We start from the raw sequence: 24,583 nt of genomic DNA on the forward strand, positions 1-24,583 counted from the left end.
TCTTTCTTTGTCTTTTGCAGCTTGTGACACTTGGTCAGCTACTTCAAAAGCTGCCTCCAAGGTTTTTTTTTTCAAACGAGTTCCACCTCACCATACCACACATGTGAGACTCTGATGCACTGTGCTCTTTAATCCTTTCTAAATCCCTTCTCCACCGACTGAACCCTTCCGTTTTCCAGGTTTAGCGACTTGGCAGCTGAAACCAAACGTGGCATCAGATCTGGTTGGAGAATACTCTAGCCATGGATTTTTCTCATACCACTTCTTTTGAAACGATCTTCCCTCTTCATTCTTTGGATATGATGACAGTACTGGTTGGCAGGGTCCAATATTATCACACATTTGAATAAAGGCCTCATCATACTGTATGTGGAATTGCTGTTGGGTGTGCAAGTCCAAGTAGGTTTGAGAATGTCCTCTCTATGGCTTCACTCTCCTCCTCTCTGGGCTCTTACTCACTCTAGTCTTTTTCTCCTGGCTTGTCTTTTCCTCTACATTCTCTCTAGGCTCTGCCTGTAACTCAGTTTTTGCCATCAGTACAGATGTAAGGTTCATAAGACATGTGGAAGTCTTTTAAAAGTAACCACAGAATAAGTATTAAGATTTGAAACTGTCAGTTGGAATGCTGTGTTTATTGAAGAAGAAGAAAAAATCCCCAACATTTTGAATGTCCTGAATGACTTCTAAACTTTCTGAGAGATTCAACTCTCTCTCAAACAGAGAGTTTTAGATTTGACCTTCAATTAATTAAAAAACTTAATACATGAATACATTTTTTAAAGGTGTTTTCTTTTTCAATTTTAAAGTTATTCCAGGCCCATTCTGACTGATTGGAACAGCCCTTTTAACACTGACCAAGATCATTTTAAATCTGCCATTCACAAGTTGCTGAGCGTAGGATGAAGAAACTTTCCCGAATTTCATTTTTTTAACATATTGTGTGTAAGGTGTGTTGTCTAAATCTATTGTCACGTGTTTCTGATGTTTGTTCTTTTAAGTAGGATTGCACTTAACCTGTGTGTATTTAAATGTGCTGCAACCTGGTGCAACCAGATTAAATGTACAACTTTTTGAGTCATTGTGAAAGTAAATTAAAGTAAAAATGATTTATATAGCACTTTTTGAGACACACCACAAAGTACTTTAAAACAAAAATCCTAAAACACGTTTTGAAAACCAAAGCTTCAAAGTTTAAAAAGCTGCTTTCTGAAAGAGTCCAGTAGCTCCAGAGTCTGAGGGCCACAGTTGCAAAACTTCTTCTGTGGCTGACATGATGCTTGCCTGATTCTGAGTCACTGGCTACAGTGAAGCTGCATACTTTTCTCCTCATGTTTACGAGTTATTTACACCAAATGTCAGTGGGAATTAAAAAATAGATACATGACACTTTGTTTTAACAAATAATGTAATTAATGATTTTTTTCTGCATTTTAATTTATGTTTTTACACTGGATCACCCCCACCTAAAAGTTCTTGGTGGTTAATGGGAGGGTATATTAGTCTTCATAATCACTAGCAAAAACAATGACGAATTACACATGCATGTGGGGGCCTGTATTGAACTAACCACTAACCTCCACCCCCACTCAAACTCCTTTTTCCTCAGTATCACAGCCACACCTCCACTATCACTTGACACTTTATGGGTTGTTTCTTTTTGCTCATATTTTAAAGTTCAGGGGAAGAACACAGAAATTCTAAGCGTTATTAAACTCATGCAACTGTTGCAATAAATGAAGCATGAAGCACATTAATGCTGGAAGATGTCTTGATTCTTAAAATGCATTGTTCTAATTAATGGTGATGAGAAAGGAGGCTCCAGGAGGAGCTGTAATGCTGCATCTTTCAACATCTGAAAGAGGCGTGGCCATAGCTAGAATATACGAAGCATGTAGGGAGGAGGACTCTTTGACCTTTTTTTTTTTGCGTATTTTGTTCCTGTTCTTGGTGGGACACGTAAGCTTCTTCTAAGGATTTGATGGTTTGATTTTTTTTTTAATGCCTCAATATTTTTGTTTTCTTTTTTCTTTTTATGTGATGAGAAAGAAATTATTTTACTTCTCATCACAGCTTTTCCTGCTTCCCAGACTGTCACAGCGCAAACATACAGAGAAAAATAACCAGAAGTACCTGGAGAGAAGCCACACAGAAACGTGAACATGCAAACTCCACACAGAACGGTCCCAAACTGGATTCAGACTCTGGACCTTCTCCCTGTAGACTGTGGTGACGGTGGTAATCATAAACAGGAATTGTTTATTTGATACATGAATGATACATAAATGTGAAACAATTTGATGGGTTTTACTCAATTTTATGTTACATTTTAAATTACATGAAATTAAAAATTACAATTACATCTTAATAGAATAAATAAATCAAGGGTAAATTTTTACTTAACGTTTTTGCAACTGTAACAACCGTTCTGTGTCTGTAACAGGGAAAATAAATTCATTAAATTCAGTTGTGATTCTCTTCAAAGCTCTGCATCGTTTTGTTTTGTTTTTTTTATTAATCACAAATACTTACACCAATTTAATCAAACCGCGGACTTCAGCTTCCGCCATTTAATTCTACTCTTTGCTTTTGCTCGCTCCATCCTGCTGTTGTCCAAAGTCATCACATACTCCACCATCTCATGTTGCCTAGCTACCTTCTCCCTGACACCACCTTGCAATCGCTTTCAGATTATACCCTCTGCATTAGATGTAGTCCACCTGTGTGCTGTTTTGCAGTAAGTGTGAAAAGGGAGCAGCTGTGCCTCTGTGTCTGCAGTTTGTCCTGATGAAGATCTGTGCAGTTATTAACTGTTCTGTGCACTGAAGAATAACCTGCAGCTGGATCGCTCTCAGTCATAATACGTCATGTGACGGATACAAAACTTTTGTTTTAGAATGAAATGTTGGGCTTTATAGATCAGAACCTTGTGGCCACAACTCATCTTCTCTTTAACCTGAAGTGACTGTAACACCTCTGCATCACAGGTCTGATTAGCTGCTATAATATTAACTGGCAGGAGGGGTCAGTCTAAGAGAGACATGTGGCACTCAAAAACCCCTGAATTCAAATCTATGGCAGACAGCAACAGTAAAGATGGTTGCAGAGGTTGAAATCCCATGTGTGAAAAAGGGTTTTTAAAACCTTATTTTGGGGCAAAGTCAGCAAACGTTAAAAAATGCTTGATGTCAAATTTGACTGCTGATCCTGTACATGCAGTGTTTATGTCCTGGTGACCATTCAAATAAAAGACAGTGCAGATAATGCTTCATAAAGATTTACCAGTGCAGCATTTCATGATGGCTGCAGAGTGATCGGATCTGCTTCTAGAAGGAATCTCCTGTGTGACGCCAAACTGGATTAGCTTTAAAATGTTTTATTAAAGACAAACAAACTTTCCACTTCATCCTGAGCTCTACATTCAAACCGGTCCAGTGCAGCTGTACAACTGTAAACACACACAGAATATGATTGAATAAATAATATAGAGAGGAGTGCAGGGATGTGTTTGGCAGCCAGCTGGACGTCACTGGGTAGACTGGTTAAGCTGTGGTGAAGGTGTGTGGGTCTGCTTCAGTGAGGAGTAGATGATGGCTGGCTCTGGTGGAAGATCTGAACACAAACACACAGATTACAGAAAGTTTAGATAAACATGAAAAAGGCCTGCATCAGCTCTGTTTATGACAGCAGAGATATTCACTGACTGATGTGAGCAGGAGCAGGTTAACACTTCTCTTCCTTGGAGCTGATAACACCTTCATATGACCACATTAGTCTCTCTACACTGCACAAAGACCTAAGCGCTGTAATGTTTTCAATGTGGTTTTCCCAGTGTCTGCTGCTGCAGCCTGAGATTTAAACTTTTTAAAATTTGATTTAGGGTTGGACCTTTGAAGAGGAGCAGCTGTACCTTTGTGTCTGCTGTTTGTCCTGATGGTGATGTCTCCATAAGTGATGTCAGCTGTTCTCTGCACTGCAGCTGAATCACTCTCTGCAAAACAAGACAAAGTCATGTGAGAGATGCAGTACTTTGTGCTAGGGTGAGATAAAGATGGACTTTTCATGATTTAGAGCTGCAAACCTGAGGCACATTCTTCACAACGCATCCTCTGTTTAACCTGAAGCCACTTGAACACCTCTGCTCAGTTTAGCTCTCAAAACAGGAAACTTAATGACCGCAGAGCTGCTCATGTGTTAAAACGATGCAACTGTTTACACCTCTTGTAAAGGAAACCTTTTTATAAATGATTTAAAATAAATGTTTTTACCTGACTGGCACAGCATCACCATAGAGCTGCCCTGTGCTCATGTGGTACACAGAAAACATAAAAGCTTCTGTTCACTGTGACAGTCAAATGGACAAACTAAGTTTTTTTTTACTTTTTAACCTCTTTTTTTTAAAGTTATCTGCAGTTAAAGGGATTATATTGCTGTTAACATCATCAATTAACATCTTCAGTTCTGTCTCATGTCTTTTTGTTCATGCCACTGCCTCATTCATGCCTCCCTGTCATTCACACACATGTATTCTGTCTTGCTTCTGCTGACTTTCACTCATCTTCTCTCCAGAGCACACCTCCACCTCTCCAGCCTGTCTTCTTCCTGCTCCGTGCTCTCACTATAAATCACAATCCCATCTGCAAACATCACATAGAGACTCCTGCCTGACCTCAGCCTGTCCGTGACATCACAAACAAGAAGGGGCTCAGAGCAGATCTCATACATGTCCTGCTGCACCCTCACATACTTATCTGCCAATATTGACCTGCTCATGCAGTACCACAGTTCCTCTCTTGGCGACCTATCACATGTTTTCTCTAGAGCCACAACAACACAGCCCAGCTCCGTCTAACCTCCTCTGTCTTCTCCATCAACACTGTGTCAAGAAAGCATCTGTGGAGCTCTTTCTCAGCGTGAAGCCGTACGGCTGCTTGTTGATCTACACCTCTACTGATCTCCCTCCTACACATCTCCACATGTATGTCATCTGGACTAACAGCATTTCCACTCCTTCATTTCCTCTGCACCTCCTGATTCACTAACCATCCACCCTCTTCGGTCTGCAATGTTCTATAGTTCCTCTCCTCAAAGTGCTACTTCCAAATCAAGCATGCTGATCAAAAAGAATGGGAAAATGCCACTGCCAGTGTTACAACAAAATAAACTCAATTTTAAAGAAGACTGGGGTTCTGCATGACAGTTGAGAAGTCATCTCTAAATAGAAATAAGTTCAATTTTCCCTCTTATATCATTTGTTTTTTAGTTTTTGTGTTTGGACACCTGCCTGAGCACCAAGAAAGGTGAGCACAGTGTTCTAAGCATGTGCAGTGGACTTTGTGCAAGCAACTTTGTAATCCAGCAGTATGATTACTCACACAGTATGCTAACATATGATATTTAATATTAAGCAAAAGTATAGAAAGTATTTAAAGACTGTGACAGCACTGAGCAGCTCCTTCAGTGGGAGACTGCGGCACCCACGGTGTGGGACGGAGAGATTTCGCAGGTCTTTCCTCCCCACTGCTGTCAGACTCCATAATAAAGACTTTAACTGATCAAGCACACACATCCATACATATGCAATAATACTAAGTGCAATAATCCTTTCTGTCATCGTTGTATTTTTACTCAGTTGTATTTTGTATTTGTATTCTATTTTTATCTTATTGTATATTTATTTTATTTTATTCTACTGTATATAGTATTTTATTTTATTCTATTCTGTACAGTTGTGTACTGTATTTATTCTTATTGTATTCTAATTTTTGCCTCATAACTTTTGCACTGTCCACTTCCTGCTGTGACAAAAACAAATTTCCCACGTGTGGGACTAATAAAGGTTATCTTATCTTATCTTATCTTATCTTAAAATGATAAATGTTGGCCTGATGAAAAATCAGCACATGTTTAAAAATCTCAGCCATCGACGTCATGGAGCCTCTTGTGGAAAGAGCAGAGGACTTTTAAAGCATTTCTAACAGGAAACTCGTCGTACCTCTTTTTCGGTTTGACTCGTCTCGACCATCGGCTGAAGTTCTTCTCACTGATGAGGAGGTAGCAGCTGCTGCAGGATCTCTGTCTGCAAATACCACAGATTTCCCTCTGATAACACAATAATTATTGTTGCTGCTGGTTTGACAGCTGGAATATGAATATTTATAAGAATAATGGAAAGTGAATGAAACATTTTAGTCAGTAAAGCTGGAATAAAAAAAAACTAATTCTTTCTGAAAGCTGCGGTAAAAGGAAAAAAAAGCTTTTCTCTTTTTTAGTCATAATACAGGAAACTGGACGCCAGCAGAGCAACTCACATCAAAACTTGTGACCACAAAGTCTCATCATTGAGTACATCAAAGTACATCATTGCAATCAACACAGGAAACAAACTAACTAAACTAACTATCCAAATGTAAAAGTATATTTACAAAAAAAAAAAAAATCACAAAATTATTATCTTATGCATGAAGAGAAAATGATGCACAAATACAGCCTGTAGTTTATCTTTAATTTAACCCTCAGGTAGTAATGTGAAGGTCTGTGGCTCTTCCGTTGAATCATGTGTTTTTCTATGTATCTAAGGAACAATTCACCCCATAATCACACCTACATACGTTTGGTTTGCAGTGCAATTCAATAAAATGAAACTAACTTTCAGTCACCTTTCAAGCCTTAAGCAAAGAAAACCAAATATGATTTTGAGGTGAACTGTGCCTTCACATGTTAAGTGAGGGCAGAATGTGTGTCTCACCTTCAGGTTTCCTCTGGACACATCGTCTCACCTGTACAACCAGTACAACCAGCAGCAGCACTCCAATTATGGAGGGAACAAGGGCCAGCACAGCGAGAGGAACAGAGGAGTGCTGAGGACGAGGAGTAGAGGAAAATGAGGAGGAGAGGGAGGCAGTGGAAGCTGATGGAAGAGGAGAGGTGGAAGAACCTGGAATTAAAGAGAAAAGGGGATCTTTGTGGTCAGTTTGAATTACTTTGGAACTAAACTATGAATAGAAACAGAAGCCTCACCTGTGACAGTGATCCAGCTGGATGGAGACTCTCCATGACCGCTGATGTCACACTTGTAGAGGCCTTCATCAGACCTGGAAACATGCTGGATGGTCATGTGACCTGTAGGCTGCTTCCTGATGAGGGAGCCATCTTTATAGAAAGCAGCTGGGAGGTTGGAGGGAGTGGTCTTTGTTTTACAGAGCAGAGTGACGTCATCTCCCTCCATCACAGGGAGGACAGGACTCTGCAGGATCACTGATCCACCTCAACACAGAGACAAACTACAGCATTTCATCCATTTACACACAGCTTCATCAACACTAACTCCACACACTCAGCTTACCAGTGACTGTCAGGTTAACCATGTTACTGATGGGACCCTCTCTGGACTCACACCAGTAAACTCCACTGTCGCATGGGAGGATGGCACTGATGTTACAAGAAGAACCAGCTGGTTGTCCCCACTCCTCACACTCAGCTCTGGTGTCTTTGCTTGTGTTTCTCCTCAGAGTCCATCCAGCAGAGCTGTCGTCCTCCTCACAGCTCAGAGACACAAAGCCTCTTATAAAGAACTGAGAGCTGCTGGGACTCACAGTCAGACGAGCTGTGGGAGAATTTATTGTATCTTGAACAAAAAACTTTTTTAAAAATTGTGTATTTGAGGTGAACTGAAGCTTATTCAACAGATAATGCGCACTCTGTGTATGTCATAAACTAAAGCTGGTTGGTAGATGTTGCTGCCTTGATGTAGCTCCTAAGTTCATCATCTGTTTAAAAGATCACAAATTATCTCCACAGTAGTCTTTTTTTCTGATTGGCTGCATGTCCGGGAGAGACGGTATGAACAGCAGCATGGACCTTCCTTTGGCTTGAACCTTCTGGTGGTGGTTCTCTATACCACACACAAAATAAGGAACTGACTGTGTTTTAGTGGTGTTATCTTTAACTAGTCTAAACCACTGATTTTCACTCAAATATTAAACTGAACCACATTTTTTAAAGAATAATTGGAGTTTTACTGGATTTTTAATTTTTGTTGTTTTTAATTCTGAGCTTCCCCTTACACACACATCTGGGACTAATCTGTCTTTTATTGGTCAGAGAGGCTCTTTGGGTCTGCTTAATTGTTCTTTGTGTTATTCTGTCATAAACAGGTTCACTAACCTTGATTTGTTGTGTGGCAGAGCAATGACATTAGAACTGAAAAGAAAGCACAAGATCATGCAGTGTATTTTAGTGAGTTTTTGCTTACAGGAGCAGTGACCACAAACTGAGTCTCAGACTGATGAACTCAAAACAATTCCTTTGAACAGGATGTGATGATACAGTTTAACACCTCTGTCAGTGAGCCCCAGGGTGGCTGTGGCTACAATGTAGCTTGCCATCACCAGTGTGTGAATGTGTGTGTGAACGGGTGGATGACTGGATGTGCTTTGGGGTCCTTAGGGACTAGTAAAGCGCTATACAAATACAGGCCATTTACCATTTTACCATTTAACACCGTGGTGGTTTACTCAGAATTTCAATGAATTTAAGGAAAGAAACCTCTGAACCTGTTAAAACCTCCTGCTAATGACAGAACCAGCTGAATTAAAACACCTCAGTCACTAGTATTTCTTTTTTCATTGTACTTAAAGTTTCATTTTCTTTTTAAGAGTTTTGTCACTCTTTCCCTCATGGTCATTAACTTCTATACTTAAGTAAATGCAAATATATCTGCTTTATCTCACTGCTGTTCCCATCCAGAATCCCTTCAATGCACATATTAAGATTATTATTTATTTTATTTTTTTTTTAAAGCATGAGGTACTTACGGAGCAGCCACAGAAGAGGTACTTTTCCCATCGTACCACACAGAGGTGTGAGATCTTTCTGCTTCCCCCCAGGCAGTTAAACCCGCCTCCTTCCTCTTAGCAGCACAATTTAGAGTCTGTGGTTTATTTGTAGCAGGTCAGAAAAACAAGGGGTTATAATCTTTTAGGTTATAAATGAGACGTGAATTGTGAAATTTAATAAAGCTACGAACAAGAAACAATGAAAAATATAGTAGGGTTGGTAACCTGATTATTTTTTAATCATAGAAAAGTGATGTTGAGGGTCTGTCTGTTATATTTAAACAATGATTAAATATTCTAAGGAGCTTGGAAAGAAAAGCATCTGGACTTCTTTAAGTTGCTTGAAGACGTTTCACCTCTCATCCGAGAAGCTTCTTCAGGTCTAAGGTCAAATGGTGGAGAGTCCCAGATTCAAACCCAGTGGGAGTTTCCCCCCAAAGAGGGACAAAGGACCCCCTGATGATCTTCTAACCAATCACATGAGCCAAGGTGTGAAAACGGGTGTGGGTCACAATCAAAAACAAAGGCTCCTTCCAATTAAAATCACATTTTAATGTTTCTTATGGAGGAAATCTCCTGTTTCTTTGGATTTCTGGGACACAAACACAAATAATCAGAGTTATAAAAAACTTCTTTTTTAAATTTCATTATTTTTTCTTTGTAACATTTATTTTTAGTTATACCCGTACTTTCTTGGGTATATGCCTCCCTTTTTAGTTCCATATCACAAATAAAATATAGTTTTAACCCCCTGAGAACGTCATTGTGTTAATAAAGTTTAATTGAAAAGAGTGAAATGAGTGAGCATGCGCATTTCCGATCTATGCTCCAGTCCGTTAGGTGGCGGTAATCCACCTCTAAGCTGCCAAAAGCAGAAGAGGCTGCATTTCATTCATACAGCTGGCGACTGGACGACAGTGCTGACAGCAAGACAAACCAGTCTGGAGGAGTCTGATGCTGTCGGTCTTGGCTCACAGCTTCTTGTTTTTATTTTTTTCCGCTGAAGATGAGCTTTGAGGGTTTTTTCTCTGTGGAGTTTCTATTCTGGCGACTTGAGAGGTAGAGCTGAGCTGCTGCTCGAGGGAAATCCCGAAAACATGACCTGAAAGGAGCGGATCCCCCAAAGAAAGTGACTTGATGAGTGTAACTTAGTTTAATGCTTCAGACACGGGCTACTTTCAGCTGCTTCCAAAGTCAAAATTTCCTTTTTTTTAAATTTTTTTTACGTGCACCTGTATGCAGCACCACATCATGGCAGCAGCATGTTGCGTGTTTGTTATTTCGCTCTGTTTCCAGTTTAAAACAGCTGTAGCTTTTCTACTGTGAGCCAACGCGTTGTTCACTGTAGGTAAAGCCTGCTGTAACGACTGATCAGGACTGTCAGAGTCTATTCAGAGTGGGAGGTTCTGTTTATGTGGTGTGTTCAAGAGTTTCGGGTTAACACGAATCTGGGAGAGTCGCCGTTACATCCGTTATTTGTCTTGTTGACTGAAATCGCAGACAGAGTTCCAGTGGCGCAAAATGTCTGCAGGAACTTCCCAGTGTCAGAACATCTGAAACATGTTTTATGTTTGGTTCTCATTTTGTTTGACCCTCACAGCTCGGATTGTGACCGAAGTCCATTCCTCCTGTCTGATCTTCGCGTAATTCGGACTGTGGGGCAGCGAGTAACCTTGATGTTTGCAGTTTCCGAGCTGTAGCGCTCAGCTGCAAAAACGACAGCGCCGATCAAGCAGCGCATTTAATGGCTCATAATCTGTCACGTGTCGAACACGTCACCCACCCCCACCCAAAAAAGGAAAACAAAAACACTTATTCGTTTCCAAAATAAACATCAGCTGTTCAGCTTTTCCTCACAAATGTTGTCCGCTGCGGTTTTCCTGTGTTTGCTGGTCATCCTGGTTTCCGGATTAAAAGGTGAGTCACGGTTCTTGGAGACAGGAAGAGGAAAAAAATGTAAACATTCGCGTCATCGTGTGTTTACAAGTTAAAACGAACTGCTGGTGTGTTTTGGTCTAAACGGGAAACTTTTCAGCGAGTTATTATAGGAAGTAAGTCCGTTGTGAAAACGGGAAGCTAAACAGTTACCCCCCTGTCTTTGCAGCGGCCTAGAGGACATGTGACGCAGATGTCGTAGTTACAGTTTCATTTGGGAGTGTTGCACAACATGGGGTTATTTTGCGCTATTTAACATGACCACACGTACAACCCAGTCAGACAATCATCGGGTTTTTGGTTGGGGGTGGTACTGCTCTGGCATCGATGCTTTAGCTTATCTTATCTATCTCTAGTTTTATTTAACAATAGAGGGTTAGTCTGTTCTGGTAAACACCTGCGCTCTGACATCTGCCAGGCACATTGTGGACCCTGCTCCGTGTGTGGTGCTTTCCTGAATAAGTCGGAATTGGGGTGATTTCTATTTTTACAGTGGGGGGAAAAAAGCTGTACATGAGCTATGACTATCATTGTTTCACAATGTTTTATAACAACTGGAGTAAAATTCAGAGTTTAACAGACAAAAACAAATTCTGTCCCATGTTCTTTGATGTACTCTGTGGACATTCAAACAACATGCTGGCACAAGTCGCAAAAATTTTTAGGCTTGCAGAGGAGCAGGTGATCATTACATTAATACTAAAACACACTGATGCTCTTTTAGATTTCTTCATTTCAGTACTCCCTGCAGTCCAAACGGTTCCTGTCAGAAGTCTCTGGATGGGCTCGTCTTCTGGAAGAACAAACTATAGAGAGGAAGTCCAACCAGTTCTTCAGCATAGCATGTCTGACAGACTTCCAAAATTAGTCTTAAACATGACTAATTTTGTTGTCTTTTATCTTTGTGTTTCTATCACACAGAGCTCATTGTGAATCCTGGACAAGATGCCCCTCTTCAGTGTCAGGGTCCCAGAGATGCAGAGATCACCCTGTTGGAGTGGAACAGAGCTGACCTCAAATCAGATGATTATGTCTTCTTGTACAGAAACCAGCGCCCATATGAAAACTACCAACATGAGTCCTTCAAAGGCCGAGTGAACCTGATGGATCCGTCCATGAAGGATGGAAATGTTTCAGTGACGCTGAGGAACGTCAAGCTCACCGATACAGGAACGTACAAGTGTCAGATTACAACCAAGGAAACAGAAAGTGTCACCCATGAGTGCTCCATCAGCCTCAAAGTCACAACCTCAGGTAAGTTTGTAGAGGTGGAACTTGGTGTTTATAAGTCTTCTCACTGTGGGATGTCTGAGCATCAAAGGTTCTTTCATTCAGGACAAAGTCCGTTGGTTTGTTTGTCTTTAGGCTCATGTTTGTCTCTGTTACCAAAAACAAATGTATGAGATGAAAAGTGGCGTCAGTCATTAATTAATGCCGATGCAGGAGTCTGAGAGAGAAACTAGAAATGATAACCTCTGCAGTGAGTGCGCTCTAACCCTAATTAATTCTTTATTTCACTTCTTCTTCTGCTGGATGTGTTTATGGGTGAAAATGGTGTGAAAAGCTGAGATTCTAGTTCTTAACCAAATGCCTGCACATAATGTCATTACTGCTTTTCTGACATCCGGGTGACTGCTGAAAGGTGTGACATCACTTCTGCTGAAAACAGGAAAGGTTTTCCTGGTAGCTCAGTTCTCACACCTGCTTCTGCTCTGCTGGTTTTACAGATAAACACACCAAGGAGTCCCAGGCTGAGTCCAAGGATGGAGGAGAGAGGGATACGTGTCTGTCTGTCATCATCCCTGTCCTGTCAGTTTTTGCTTATTACTGATATTATGTAATTGCCCGCAGAACCTGAAAAATGTGTCCGATCTCTTTACTGACAGTGAGTTCTGCTCTTCAACAAAGACGAATCTTTCAATAGGATCTGATTCTGTTAGAGCTTCATGCAGCGCATTGACAACCTCACCAATCATTACAGTTCAATCAGTCAATGTTAGATCAGTGCTGTCCCATTGTGGCTGTAAAAGGCTTTGAGTTTAACCCTGGGTTTTATGTACTTGTAGCTTTATTGTTTGAAGCCTACAGCAGAGCTTGGCTTTTCTCTGGGAACAGGCAGCAGGTGGAGGAGCAGCTGGTATGCTGGTTGAGTCTTTCCAAAAGAAAAAATCAATCTATCCTTTTTCTTTAGCTTATCTGGAGTGGGTTATGGGAGCCCCAGCCTGAGCAGAGAAGGCTAGACCTCCTTCTCACCAGCCACTTCCTCCATGTTGTCCTGGAGCCTCCTCTCAGTGGAAAAAATGAAACGAGTAGGTGTTGTTTTTGTTTGGGTGGGGGGGCTGTTTTGAGAAAGACCAACAGAATCAGCATTAACATGTAATATAAGCTATATATCCCAGCGCATGTGGGCAGAGGTGGAGGCATGCAGTGCATCTATTGTAGCAAGGCTTGGAACATGTTAAATCCAAAGTATACTACTGAATAAGCTCCTTATTACCTTCTTTAAGCACTTTGTTTTGCACTTTAAAAAAATATTTGTTTTTTTAACCAACTGCAGGCACTTTCCTCCTTTTTGCTGAGACCGTATCAGTGGTTTCCATTCAGATGACCTCACATTTAAGATCACTGGCTCAGGCATCCCTGGACTGTTTTCAGCACAGCTGCAGTTTTAAGATCTCAGCAGACATCCTATTATGTCCTCTTCTACTTGTGTCTCTGTGATCAATCGTCTTAAATGAGTCAGAACTGGGACCTTTCAAATCATTTTCACTTTTGGGAAGTGGACAACGTCACGGGGAGGCTAGTGTGGTGAATAGGGTGGTGATCAAAGATTTCACTCAGACTTTAATGTACAGAGCGGGTCAGACACCTCCTACAATTTGTGTTTAAGACTGACTTGAATTTCATTCCTGAGCAGTTTTCTGATGAAGACATTCAAAGACTGGTGGCAGGTCTAAAAACAGCAGCTGCACCTAAAACAGTCCAGAGGTTTCTGATTTTTTATTAATCTGTTCTTTGGTTTATAAAGAATGTACTTTTGTTATATATGTGTATTAAAGTTATCTGTTAGTCAGTGTTAGGGGACCATGATCAGCCGTTACCATTGTTTATCGTGTTTCAGTTTGTTTAATGCGCAGCATATAATCCTGACAAATATACAACACATTGACTCATCACTGAGTGATGAGTCAAATACATTTTAAATAAGCAATTCATATAATGGAAATCTATCAGTGCAATGATTGGATAAAATCTGTTAAAGAAACTGAGCAGGAGTTTACTCCACATCAGGAGGATCCAAAGACTCTGTGTGTTTGTACATGTCAGATGGATGACATACATAAGCTATAAAGTGTTGTGATTACGTCATTATTAAAATTCGCAGTGTTCCTTGTTTTCTTTGTTTTATATTAACCGTTTGTGTGAATGTTCTGACTACACACATCTGACTTCATCTAGAAGGCTGAAGGATGTGTATGGTGGTTTTCATGTGAGGCCTTTTATTTTGTCTCTGAAGTAGTAAGTGGGGGCAGGCCCCATGATCAGAAGGTCGGGGGTTCGAATCCTCTGAACGGCTACCCTGAGGTACCCTGAGCAAGGTACCGTCCCTACACACTGCTCCCTGGGCGCCAATGGCTGCCCACTGCTTCCCACTGTCTGTTTAATATCTTTTTAAAATAATGTTAAATCTTATTTTGGGTCAAAGTCAGAAAACATTTAAAACACGTCATGTCAGATTTGACTGCTGATTCTATGCGTGCATATTTTATGCCCTGGTGACCATAAACATTAAAGGAGGTGTAGATGATGCTTCACAAATAACGACCAGTGTTTCCTGATGGCTGCAGAGCATGGAGATATGCTGTCGTCCTGCAGCTGCGGTGCCAGAGATGAGTCCATCCTGTGGAGATGAAAGCTTAGTTTAACTTTGTCGTGTTGCAAATCACATCAAGTTTCACCTGGATGAGAAAACAGTCTTGGAGTCATAACTGGTTATGGTGATCTTGGACTAGTTATTTTTCCTCCCACCTCCTTAGATCACCATGACCTGCATGACTGAAAACCTACAGAGACTTGGTTATTGTTTTTATTGATGTTTTTGACTCACTGTCAGTGGATCATGAGTTCTGTTTAAAGGATCAAGGGTCAACACTCCCTCCTCACATCCAGCTGTGGCCCTGCCACCCTCAGAGCTCTGTGCAGACCCCAATTTAAAAATAAATTGTCCCTAAATGTCTGTTTTCATCCGTCCTTTTAACAGGAGCTGTTTTAAAATTTTCTTCCTTTTAGCTCAAAGTGGTAAATCTGTACCTAAGATGCATGCAGCTCTTGGACACTTTGTGTCAACAACTAGAAGCCTTTGGTGAAACTTACAGACTAGCCGGTCCTTACTTTCACAGGAAGTCGGAGCTGATCATGTTTTGTTTTTTTTTCTCTGTAATTTTCCAGGATCACATCGGAACCCACAAAAGTCTCTGTGTGGCTAAAACAAAATAAGACTGTTTGTATCACAGTAAACTAGACATATAGACACTATTACTGACCATTACTGACAAAATGATTCGAAAACTGTGGAGATCGGTTTCTGTTTTACATGCTTTCCGTGTCTGTTTATCTCTCCATCAGAAAATGTTTCACTCATCTCCACAGTTTTTAAGTCCCGAGCAGCAGAACAGCTGCACGCCTTGAACATCTGTTTTCTCCCCCTGAGACTTAAAATATGAGCAAAGAAATAGGCCGTGAAAGGAGGACTGATGGTGGAGTGGCTGTGATCATCAAGTGTTTTTGAGGAGAAAGAAGATGTGCTGCCACCTGCTGGCTGTACTTTGTAACTGAAATTGTGATAAAACGATGACATAGATCATTTCTTTAGGTTTAACTTTGATTTGATATATAATGCCCCCCCCCCCCCCCCCCTTCTGTTATATTTTGAAGATTAGTCTCCTGTTGTGTTTCTGTTTACTGCATTTACTATTTCATTCCTCACCAAAAACCACTGTGAGCCTTTCATGCTGAAGGATGTCTTGATTCTTAAAATGCATCGTGAGGATTGCGAAGCTCCAGGAGGAGCTGTAATTTTGTTTATATTGTTTAAAGGTCTTGTAATTACTGAGAATATTTTATTATATGATTATATTATGATCTAAATATTTAAATCATATATGAATGTATTGTTTGTAGCATATATGCATGAAGATCACTGGACTGTAATAATTTATAATGTACATGTGAAGCTGAATTGGTTTGTGTCTGCAACAGTGTGTAACTTGAGTGATGCAACAGTAAATATAAATATTACTTTGTCTTTTGTAATTATTTATAATGTGTATATCCTTTATTTCTCCCTCTTCTTAAAGTATGTCTTCAATGCAGCCATTGTCTACTAATATGTGTAAGATTGTGACTGCAGCTGGTTTCAAAGACTTCTTCTTCTTTGTCTTCATCAGGTTAGGAAACAATCTTACTTGTTGAATCTGAGCTGTGGTGAAGGTGTGTGGGTCAGCTTCAGTGAGGAGTAGATGACTGTTGTCTCTAATGAAACGTCTGAACACAAACACATAATAAAGAAGTTTAGATGTCAGGACGTAAACATGGGAAGAGTAGTGCAACGGCTCTGTTTATCACAGAGAAGACACAGAGGAGCAACTGGTTAGTCTACTGTCCTACCTTCACTATGACAGGTTGAGGAGCTCGCTCATTCAAGAGGGAGTCGGAGTGTATAGGCTCAAATTGTGGGAATAATATTTTGGACTTGCGTATTTGAGCCCATAGGAGTAGACCACTGCTCCTCCACATTAAAAGGAGACAGTTATGGTGGCTCTGGCATCTGACTAGGATGTCTCCTAGATTATGTTTTTCTCTGCATGCTTGGGAATGACTCTGTTTCCCCAGATGAGCTAGAAGAGTTGATCAGGGTGACTCTGGACTTCTCTGCTCACACTGCTGCCACCAAAACCTGAATTCAAACAAGTGTAAGAACATGGATGGATGGATATTTTCTAAGATAGTTTGATCTTTCTTTTTAGTCTGATTTGATGAGCTGATTATCTTCATGTTGTCACAGGAACAAATGGTGTTTTTCACAGTATCTGCTGCTGCAGGCTGAGATCTGAACCTTTTTTTTCCAAAAGGGAGTTTTTAAGTGTGAAAAAGGGAGCAGCCGTACCTCTGTGTCTGCAGTTTGTCCTGATGGAGATCTGTGCAGTTATTAACTGTTCTGTGCACTGAAGAATAACCTGCAGCTGGATCACTCTCAGTCATAACACGTCATGTGACTGATACAAAACGTTTGTTTTAGGATAAAATGTTGGGCTTTATAGATTAGAGCTGCAAACATTACGCCACAGCTCATCCACTCTTTAACCTGAAGTGACTGTAACACCTATTGCTATATTATGCTATATTAACTGGCAGGAGGGGGTCAGTCTAAGAGAGACATGTGGCACTCAAAAACCCCTGAATTTAAATCTATGGCAGACAGCAACAGTAAAGATGGTTGCAGAGGTTGAAATCCCATGTGTGAAAAAGGGGTTTTAAAACCTTATTTTGGGGCAAAGTCAGCAAACGTTAAAAAATGCTTGATGTCAGATTTGACTGCTGATCCTGTACATGCAGTGTTTATGTCCTGGTGACCATTCAAATAAAAGACAGTGCAGATAATGCTTCATAAATATTTACCAATGCAGCATTTCATGATGGCTGCAGAGTGATCGGATCTGCTTCTAGAAGGAATCTCCTGTGTGACGCCAAACTGGATTAGCTTTAAATAACTCATCCTTTTTATTTATATGTTCCAGCTCTTCAATCCTCTCCATCATTGACTGTTTCACTATGTTTGTGAGATTTATTTTTCATAAGTCAATGTTAATTTATTCATTTATTGAGCATTTAGATTTTTGTTTATAATCTTTAAGGGCTTGTTATTAATGAAAAAATGTTATTATCTGAATATATTATTATCTAAATATTTAAATACTTACATGAATGGGTTATTTGGGCCATATATGCATGAAGATCACTGGACTGTAATAATTTATAATGTATATGTGAAGCTGAAATTGCTTTGTGCCTGTAACAGTGCATAACATGAGTGATGCAACAGCAAATATAAATATTACTTTGCCTTTTGTAATTATTTATAATGTGTGTCTCTCATGCATGTGACAGAGCTGCAGGCATCAGAATGAATGACAAACACTTTAACATTGTTTATTCAATTATATGTCACATTTAACATTACAAAAAAGAACTTTCACTTAACTGTAACAGCCATTCTGTGTCTGTATCAGGGAAACATTAAATTCAGTGGGGGTTCCCTTCAAGGTGTGTATGTTTTTTTTTATTTATCACAAAATTTTACACCAAATTTACATCAAACCTTCAGCTTCCACCATTTAACCCTTGCCTTTGCTCTCACTCACTTCCTCCAATTGTTGCCTAGCTACTTCCCCCTGACACCACCTTGCAATCTCTTTCAGATTATACCCTCAGCATAAAATATTAAAATATAAATAAAATGCAGCCATTGCCATTTCTCTATTAATATGTGTAAGACTGCGACTGCAGCTGGTTTCAAAGACGTCTTCTTCTTCTTCGTCTTCTTCAAGTGAGGAAACAATCTTACTTTCTGAATCTGAGCTGTGGTGAAGGTGTGTGGGTCAGCTTCAGTGAGGAGTAGATGACTGTTGTCTCTAATGAAACATCTGAAACAAACACAGAATAAAGAAGTTTAGCTGTCAGGATGTAAACATGAGAAAAGAACTGCAAGCATTCAAACATGAGGCCACAGCACATTAACTTAGAGCGACTTTTACACCTTGTTAGGATTCAAAAATTGAGGAAGGGTACAAGAGGTGATCGAAAAATAACCACACTGGTCCGGCCGGGTGAAGTCAAACGAAGATTTTAATTCACACGTGGGAAGATCACTGGAAACAGCAATTGATCTTCAACTTACTAAAGCACAAACAATTATTTTATAACATCAGGGTTTGTTTACTGACGCCCCTTCATGCGTCACAGATACATTTTATACATACGTCAAATCAACACCACAATGACCTTTTACACAGAACATCATCGTCTATTTTCATGGCTGGCACTTCCTGTGTACCTTTCAGTTCTTATCCTATTCCTCTTTCTTGCCGAGACACCAAGAAACGGTTCCTCTTTTACCAAGACAATTTTGCAGTTACAGCCAAACATCCTCTAAATAAATTTAATTTAAAGTGTGTGTGTCACGACCTCACTCAGCCTCGATGTCACCTCTCGCACTTCTGACCTTTTACCAGACCAGAGGCTCACTGAGACTATGTGTATGTCTTCTACTAAATAAATGTTTTAACCAAGAACCTCTACTAAAAGCTTAATACAAGAATATGAACATATAAAAGATAATAAAATAAACTGATATAAGTGTTTTGTAAGCATGTATTGCAATTCCTTCTATGTTCTAGTTTTCCCTCAGCATGTATCACCTGAACAGTCACGTCAGTGAGGCTTACGACCTTTAAAGAACCTGAACATCAACTCAAATAAGCACAGATATGCAATATGTATAAAATAGTTATAACTGCACCTGAAATACAAAGTTAACATCATCATAAACATCTTAAGGCCATCTTAAAGCTATCTGTTACATTGTTAAAGCAATGATCATACTGCAGATTATATTATGCTGGTAAAATACTTTTTGTTCATCCCCACAACCTCTGCTGAGTTTAGTTCTCAAAACAGGAAACGTAGTGACCACAGAGCTGCTCATGTTACCGTTTACCAAAGGTTAATTGTTGTCTTCGTGCGGTACACAGAAAACATGAACGTTTCGGCTCACTAACAGCCAAACTTCAGGAGTTTGCAGTTAAAATGATCAGAGTGCTGTTAACACTCTCTTCACCCTGTTCCCTACTCTCACTACAGATCACCATGTCATCTGCAACATTATAATCCACAGAGACTGCTGCCTGAGCTCATTTGTCAACCTGTCCCATCACCACTGCACTGCACCACAGTTCCTCTCTCAGGACTATCATCTGTTTTCTCCAGATACACAAAGACACAGTGAAGCTGCTGCTGAAGTTCTCTGCACTTGGTTGCACTTCTCCATCAACACTCTTAAACATCACATCTGAAGAGCTCTTTCTCTGCAAGAAGCCACACTGCTGCTCACTGATCGTCACTTCTCTTTGTAACCTTGCTTCAGTGACTCTTTGCCTTAGCTTCATGGTAAAACTTATCAGTGGAAACAGCAGAGGAGCTTTAAGAAATGTAGAGACTTTCTAACAGGAAACTTGTCGTACCTCTTCTCCTGATTGATCCGTCTCGGCCGTCTGCTGATGTTCTTCTCACTGATGAGGAGGTGGCAGCTGCTGCAGGATCTCTGTCTGCAAAATCAAATGTAAATGTTTCCTAAATATAACAGAACTGTTACTGTTTCATGATTTGTGTTATTAATCTTTCTAAGAATATCCATGTATGATTTTATATCAACATAAATGAAATAAAGATTGTGAGTCATAAAACAGAAAGCTTCTGTTCACATCAACATTATTTGACCACAAAGTCGTGTGTGTCATGTGACTGTTTTTAAAGGAACAGTTTAATAATCACACCTACATGTGTTTGGTCTGTAGTGCTGTTTGTCCGCTTAGATTAATGTGAACTGGTCACAGCTGAAGATATCTGATTCATTTTTCAGGTGAACTGTCCCTTTAAGTCTTCAATATGTTCACATTAAGTTTGAGCAGAATGTGTGTCTCACCTTCAGGTTTCCTTTGGACACGTCTTTTCACCAGTACAACCAGTACAAGCAGCAGCAGCCCAAATATGGAGGGAACAGAAATCAGCACAGAGAGAGGAGAAGAGGACTGGTGAGGAGGAGGAGGAGGAGAAAGAGGAGGAGGAGGAGGAGGAGAGGTGGAAGACCCTGGAATTAAAGAGAAAAATGAATCTTTGTGGTCAATTTATGTCGCTTTGGATTTAAGGTCTGTAAAAGAAACTGAAGCCTCACCTGTGACAGTGATCCAGCTGGATGGAGACTCTCCATGACTACTGATGTCACACTTGTAGAGGCCTTCATCAGACCTGGAAACATGCTGGATGGTCATGTGACCTGTAGGCTGCTTCCTGATGAGGGAGCCATCTTTATAGAAAGCAGCTGGGAGGTTGGAGGGAGTGGTCTTTGTTTTACAGAGCAGAGTGACGTCATCTCCCTCCATCACAGGGAGGACAGGACTCTGCAGGATCACTGATCCACCTCAACACAGAGACAAACTACAGCATTTCATCCATTTACACACAGCTTCATCAACACTAACTCCACACACTCAGCTTACCAGTGACTGTCAGGTTAACCATGTTACTGATGGGACCCTCTCTGGACTCACACCAGTAAACTCCACTGTCCCCTTCCACTGTCCCGAGGAAGCATGAAGAATCATCATATCTTACATACCAGTCTCCACACAGAGACCTCTGTTGTTTGCTTGTGTTTCTCCTCAGAGTCCATCCAGCAGAGCTGTCGTCCTCCTCACAGCTCAGAAACACAAAGTCTCCTTCAAAGAACTGAGAGCTGCTGGGACTCACAGTCAGACGAGCTGTGAGAGAATTTATATTTTTGAGCAAAAACATTAAACCCTTTCATGCATGATTTCTGACAACCTCAATCGGGATTTTTTTCTTAAGTATTTTTATTCATCTTTAGGCATGAAAAAAAGATTTCTCAACTTAATTTGTTAAACATGTACTTTCCAAAGAGTTTTTTTTTTACATGTGGTGGACAACATACATTTTGACTCATGAATTTGAAAGACAGATAAATATTATATACAGTGTAAAAACTATAAAATATCAAAAATATTTTTCAACTTTTGTTGTTTTTAAACTTATGTGGTAACACTGCTTCTGTTGCTGTCCAGTGCAATGAGCCTCCCTCCTCTCTATGCATCAGTAGTGGTTTATGTGCAAGTTTACCATCAACACTGACACACATACAAGAAAACAGCCTTTGAATAGCTGTTCACTGTAGTGACCACTATGCATGAACGGGTTAAATAAAATAAGTCTCAACAAAGTAAGTATGTTACAAAGATCTTTCTTGGTGTGTGTAGCGACTTCCACAGTCTCTAGAGGCCAGAGATGGAGCCTGCCTCTTTGACTGACGCACTGTCAACTTTACGCTATAATGCGAGAGGTGGAATTGTTTGCTCAAAGTGCTTTGAGAGTTTACAGAGTAATGTGATCTAATGCAACAAAGGGAAACTCGTTGTGCAGCGGTCAACAAAAACTACGGCTACCCAGTCCTCCTCTCAGTCAAAATCAAACTAGTGAATGACAGACGCCCTCTTAATGTCACCACTAGCACCCACCAACCAAACAAATGAAAACCCATTGATCATCAAAAATTCAATACATTTAGTTATGGCTGCTACAGTGTGTTTGGGCTGCAGAATGAAGGTGAAGAGCAGAGCAGCTTGTTCAGTAGATGTTTAAACAGCAGACATAACATAAAATAAAGAAAATTTTAATGTTTTTCTTCAGTCCATCAGCTCATGCAACAGCTCACTGTTCTGACCTCCATCTCAAATATGCTAAATTTTCTCCTCCTCCTTTGCTCCACCTTTCTTCTGATTGGCTGCCCCTCAGAAGCAGAAGGTGTGAAAAGCCTGGAGCTGTCAGGTTGAAGCTGTCGGTTCTCTGTATGCACACTCTTACTATAAAGTAAGGAAGTGCTTCAGCTGAGGTGTCATCTTTAACTGCTTTAAACCATTAATGTTGTTAATACATTTTTATACAAATATTGAACTGACCCATGCATTTCTTTTGTTCAGTTTTACTGCATTTACTTTTATTTCTTCAAGAAATTGATCAAATTGGCTCAAATTACCATACCATAGGATCTGGTTCTAACCTGTCTCTATTCCGGCTCCATTTTTGCTCCTTGTGGCTCTGTTCTGTGCTGGGAAAGGCCTGTTTTATGGTCTTGTCACAGGACAGGATCACTTACCTTGATTTGTTGTGCAGCAGAGGAGAAACATTAGAACTGAAAAGAAAAGATCATAAAAATTCAGTGTTAATAACAAATATAAGCTCACAGGAACAGTGACCACGAACTGAGCCTCAGACTGATAAACTCAAAATGTTTTCTTTGAACAGGATGTGTCCTGTTAGCAAAGGTGATGATGCAGTTTAACACTGTGGTGGTTTATCTGCAGCATCGACCACACACTCTGATTTTTTAATGAAGTGAAACTTTGAGCTGAATTAAAGCACCTCAGATAGTCAGGAGTACTTATTGTTTCCCGTTTTAGTGAGAGGCCACAAGTCTTCCTCTTTACATTTTTATCTCCTCGACATTTTTTTCTTTGGACATTTCTTTCTACATGGTCATTAACAGTAATTGATTCAAATAAAATATATCTTGCTTTATCTCATCTTATCTTCAATAAACATAAAAACATAAAATTTTAAGAAAGCATGTGGTACTTACAGAGCAGCCACAGAAGACGTGTTTGTCCCATCGTGGCACACAGAGGTGTGAAATCTTTTCGTTCAATGCAACAGTTAAACCCTCCTCCTTCCTCTCAGTAGCTCAGTGTAGAGGGTCTGTGGTTTCTCTGCAGCAGTTCTGGAGAAAAATCTCTCTGACCTTTTAGTTTTAAGCTGAGCTGTGAATCATGTGATGTATTGTAGTGATGAAGAAGAAAGAATTCAAAATGTCAGGAAGGTTGGTCACCTGATTTTATTTCATTATTCACAGAAAACTGATGTTTAGCGTATGTGTTCTTTTTCTTTCTTTCTTTTTAAAATATATCTCCTCTTGATTGAGCCTTTGTTTAGGGTCAGGTCATCTGTTGTCCTTTGTTCCACGTTTCCATGTTTCAGTCTGCCTCGGCCAGACTGTGACAGAACGACCCTGTTGAACCAAGCAGACATTTATTTCAGTGACTTTTTTAAATTTAAGATTCTTGTTACGTAACTTTGCAGACGTTCAATTATTTCCTGTGTAGGAAATCAGGAGGAGGAGACGGAGGCTTTTTGGGCTCTAGTGATGGGATTTCCGGCTCTTTTTAGAGAACCGGCTCTTTCGGCTCCGAACCGGCTCTTCAGGTTGTTTTGTTGCTTTAATAAACAATAATATAAAATTATGCACAAAAGGAATTACTAATGTAAAAAAGAGTGGTTTTATTTGTATATGTTTATATATAAATATATACGGTGGCCCCTACAGACAACGTACGTACAAACTCCAAAAAGCACATTTCTAGTGTTAACTGAACTTCCAAAGCAGAGCTACTAGATCACTTAAATTACACAATTGAAAGCATATGTGTATTTATACACAAGCACTCATATATATTCAAATAATTAAATAAAATTAATTTACCTGTTACTACACCAAATCCGGTCGTTGGTACTTGCTGGCTTGTGTAGCCACTAGGTAACAAAAGCTCAACACTGCCCCTAGCATCCTGGAGCACTTCTGTTGTGTTTTGTACGTGCTTCAGAGTTCGTACATGATTTGAAGTTTGTACGTGCTTTGTCTCTAGGGACCACCGTAAATATACTTTTACAAAAACCAACTAGTCACAGTTCAACTTTTAACCATTTAAATTTTCAGCTTTTTCCTTTTAAACAAATTTAAAGTGAAACAACACAAAACACTGCAAACCACAACACAATTAAATATAAATTATAATATGAAAACAAAAAGAAGATGCATATTCTCTGTCATATGGACCTGCATGAACAAACTTTCTGAATCCTTTATCACCTGCAACTGAAAATAGTTGTGGATGATTACTACCTTTCTAATG

General features: G+C 39.9%; 4 protein-coding genes across 9 annotated transcripts in view; 1 reads left to right on the forward strand and 3 right to left on the reverse strand.

Annotated features, from left to right (window-relative positions):
* The window catches only part of LOC309693743 (uncharacterized protein), a 75,560-nt gene that overhangs the window by 17,230 nt on the left and 33,747 nt on the right, over window positions 1-24,583 (reverse strand). The gene's annotated exons all lie outside the window — the stretch shown is intronic.
* On the reverse strand, window positions 3,348-9,592 carry LOC309694411 (uncharacterized protein). The gene is made up of 9 exons (XM_082514488.1): window positions 9,191-9,592; window positions 8,814-8,929; window positions 8,164-8,199; window positions 7,343-7,603; window positions 7,018-7,263; window positions 6,746-6,934; window positions 5,993-6,076; window positions 3,908-3,988; window positions 3,348-3,609 (listed from the first exon to the last, which is right to left on the reverse strand). The coding sequence occupies exons 2-9, from the start codon at window positions 8,842-8,844 to the stop codon at window positions 3,524-3,526; spliced, it is 1,014 nt and encodes a 337-aa protein (XP_082370614.1). The 5' UTR covers window positions 8,845-8,929; window positions 9,191-9,592; the 3' UTR covers window positions 3,348-3,523.
* LOC309695969 (V-set domain containing T-cell activation inhibitor 1-like) lies at window positions 9,724-14,163 on the forward strand. 5 transcript variants are annotated; one of them, XR_014273271.1, is made up of 3 exons: window positions 9,724-10,885; window positions 11,494-12,023; window positions 12,497-14,163. XR_014273271.1 is itself a non-coding variant. In XM_082516999.1 (3 exons), exons 1-3 carry the CDS (start codon window positions 10,694-10,696, stop codon window positions 12,598-12,600), a joined length of 495 nt encoding a protein of 164 aa, XP_082373125.1. In that variant the 5' UTR covers window positions 9,729-10,693; the 3' UTR covers window positions 12,601-14,163. The 5 variants fall into 5 exon arrangements, 1 of the variants encoding a protein (XP_082373125.1); XR_014273272.1 differs by having other exon boundaries at window positions 11,509-12,023; XR_014273273.1 differs by having other exon boundaries at window positions 9,724-10,751.
* On the reverse strand, window positions 13,823-23,375 carry LOC309694765 (Fc receptor-like B). Of its 2 annotated transcripts, none has more exons than XM_082514972.1 (7): window positions 23,257-23,375; window positions 22,774-22,809; window positions 21,104-21,364; window positions 20,779-21,024; window positions 20,530-20,694; window positions 20,069-20,152; window positions 13,823-16,313 (listed from the first exon to the last, which is right to left on the reverse strand). In XM_082514972.1, exons 1-7 carry the CDS (start codon window positions 23,285-23,287, stop codon window positions 16,231-16,233), a joined length of 906 nt encoding a protein of 301 aa, XP_082371098.1. In that variant the 5' UTR covers window positions 23,288-23,375; the 3' UTR covers window positions 13,823-16,230. The 2 variants fall into 2 exon arrangements, with proteins under 2 accessions (XP_082371098.1, XP_082371097.1); XM_082514971.1 differs by having other exon boundaries at window positions 16,223-18,472.

This window comes from Aulonocara stuartgranti (genome assembly GCF_965226115.1).
Source record: "Aulonocara stuartgranti genome assembly, chromosome: 3".
NCBI lineage: Eukaryota > Metazoa > Chordata > Actinopteri > Cichliformes > Cichlidae > Aulonocara > Aulonocara stuartgranti.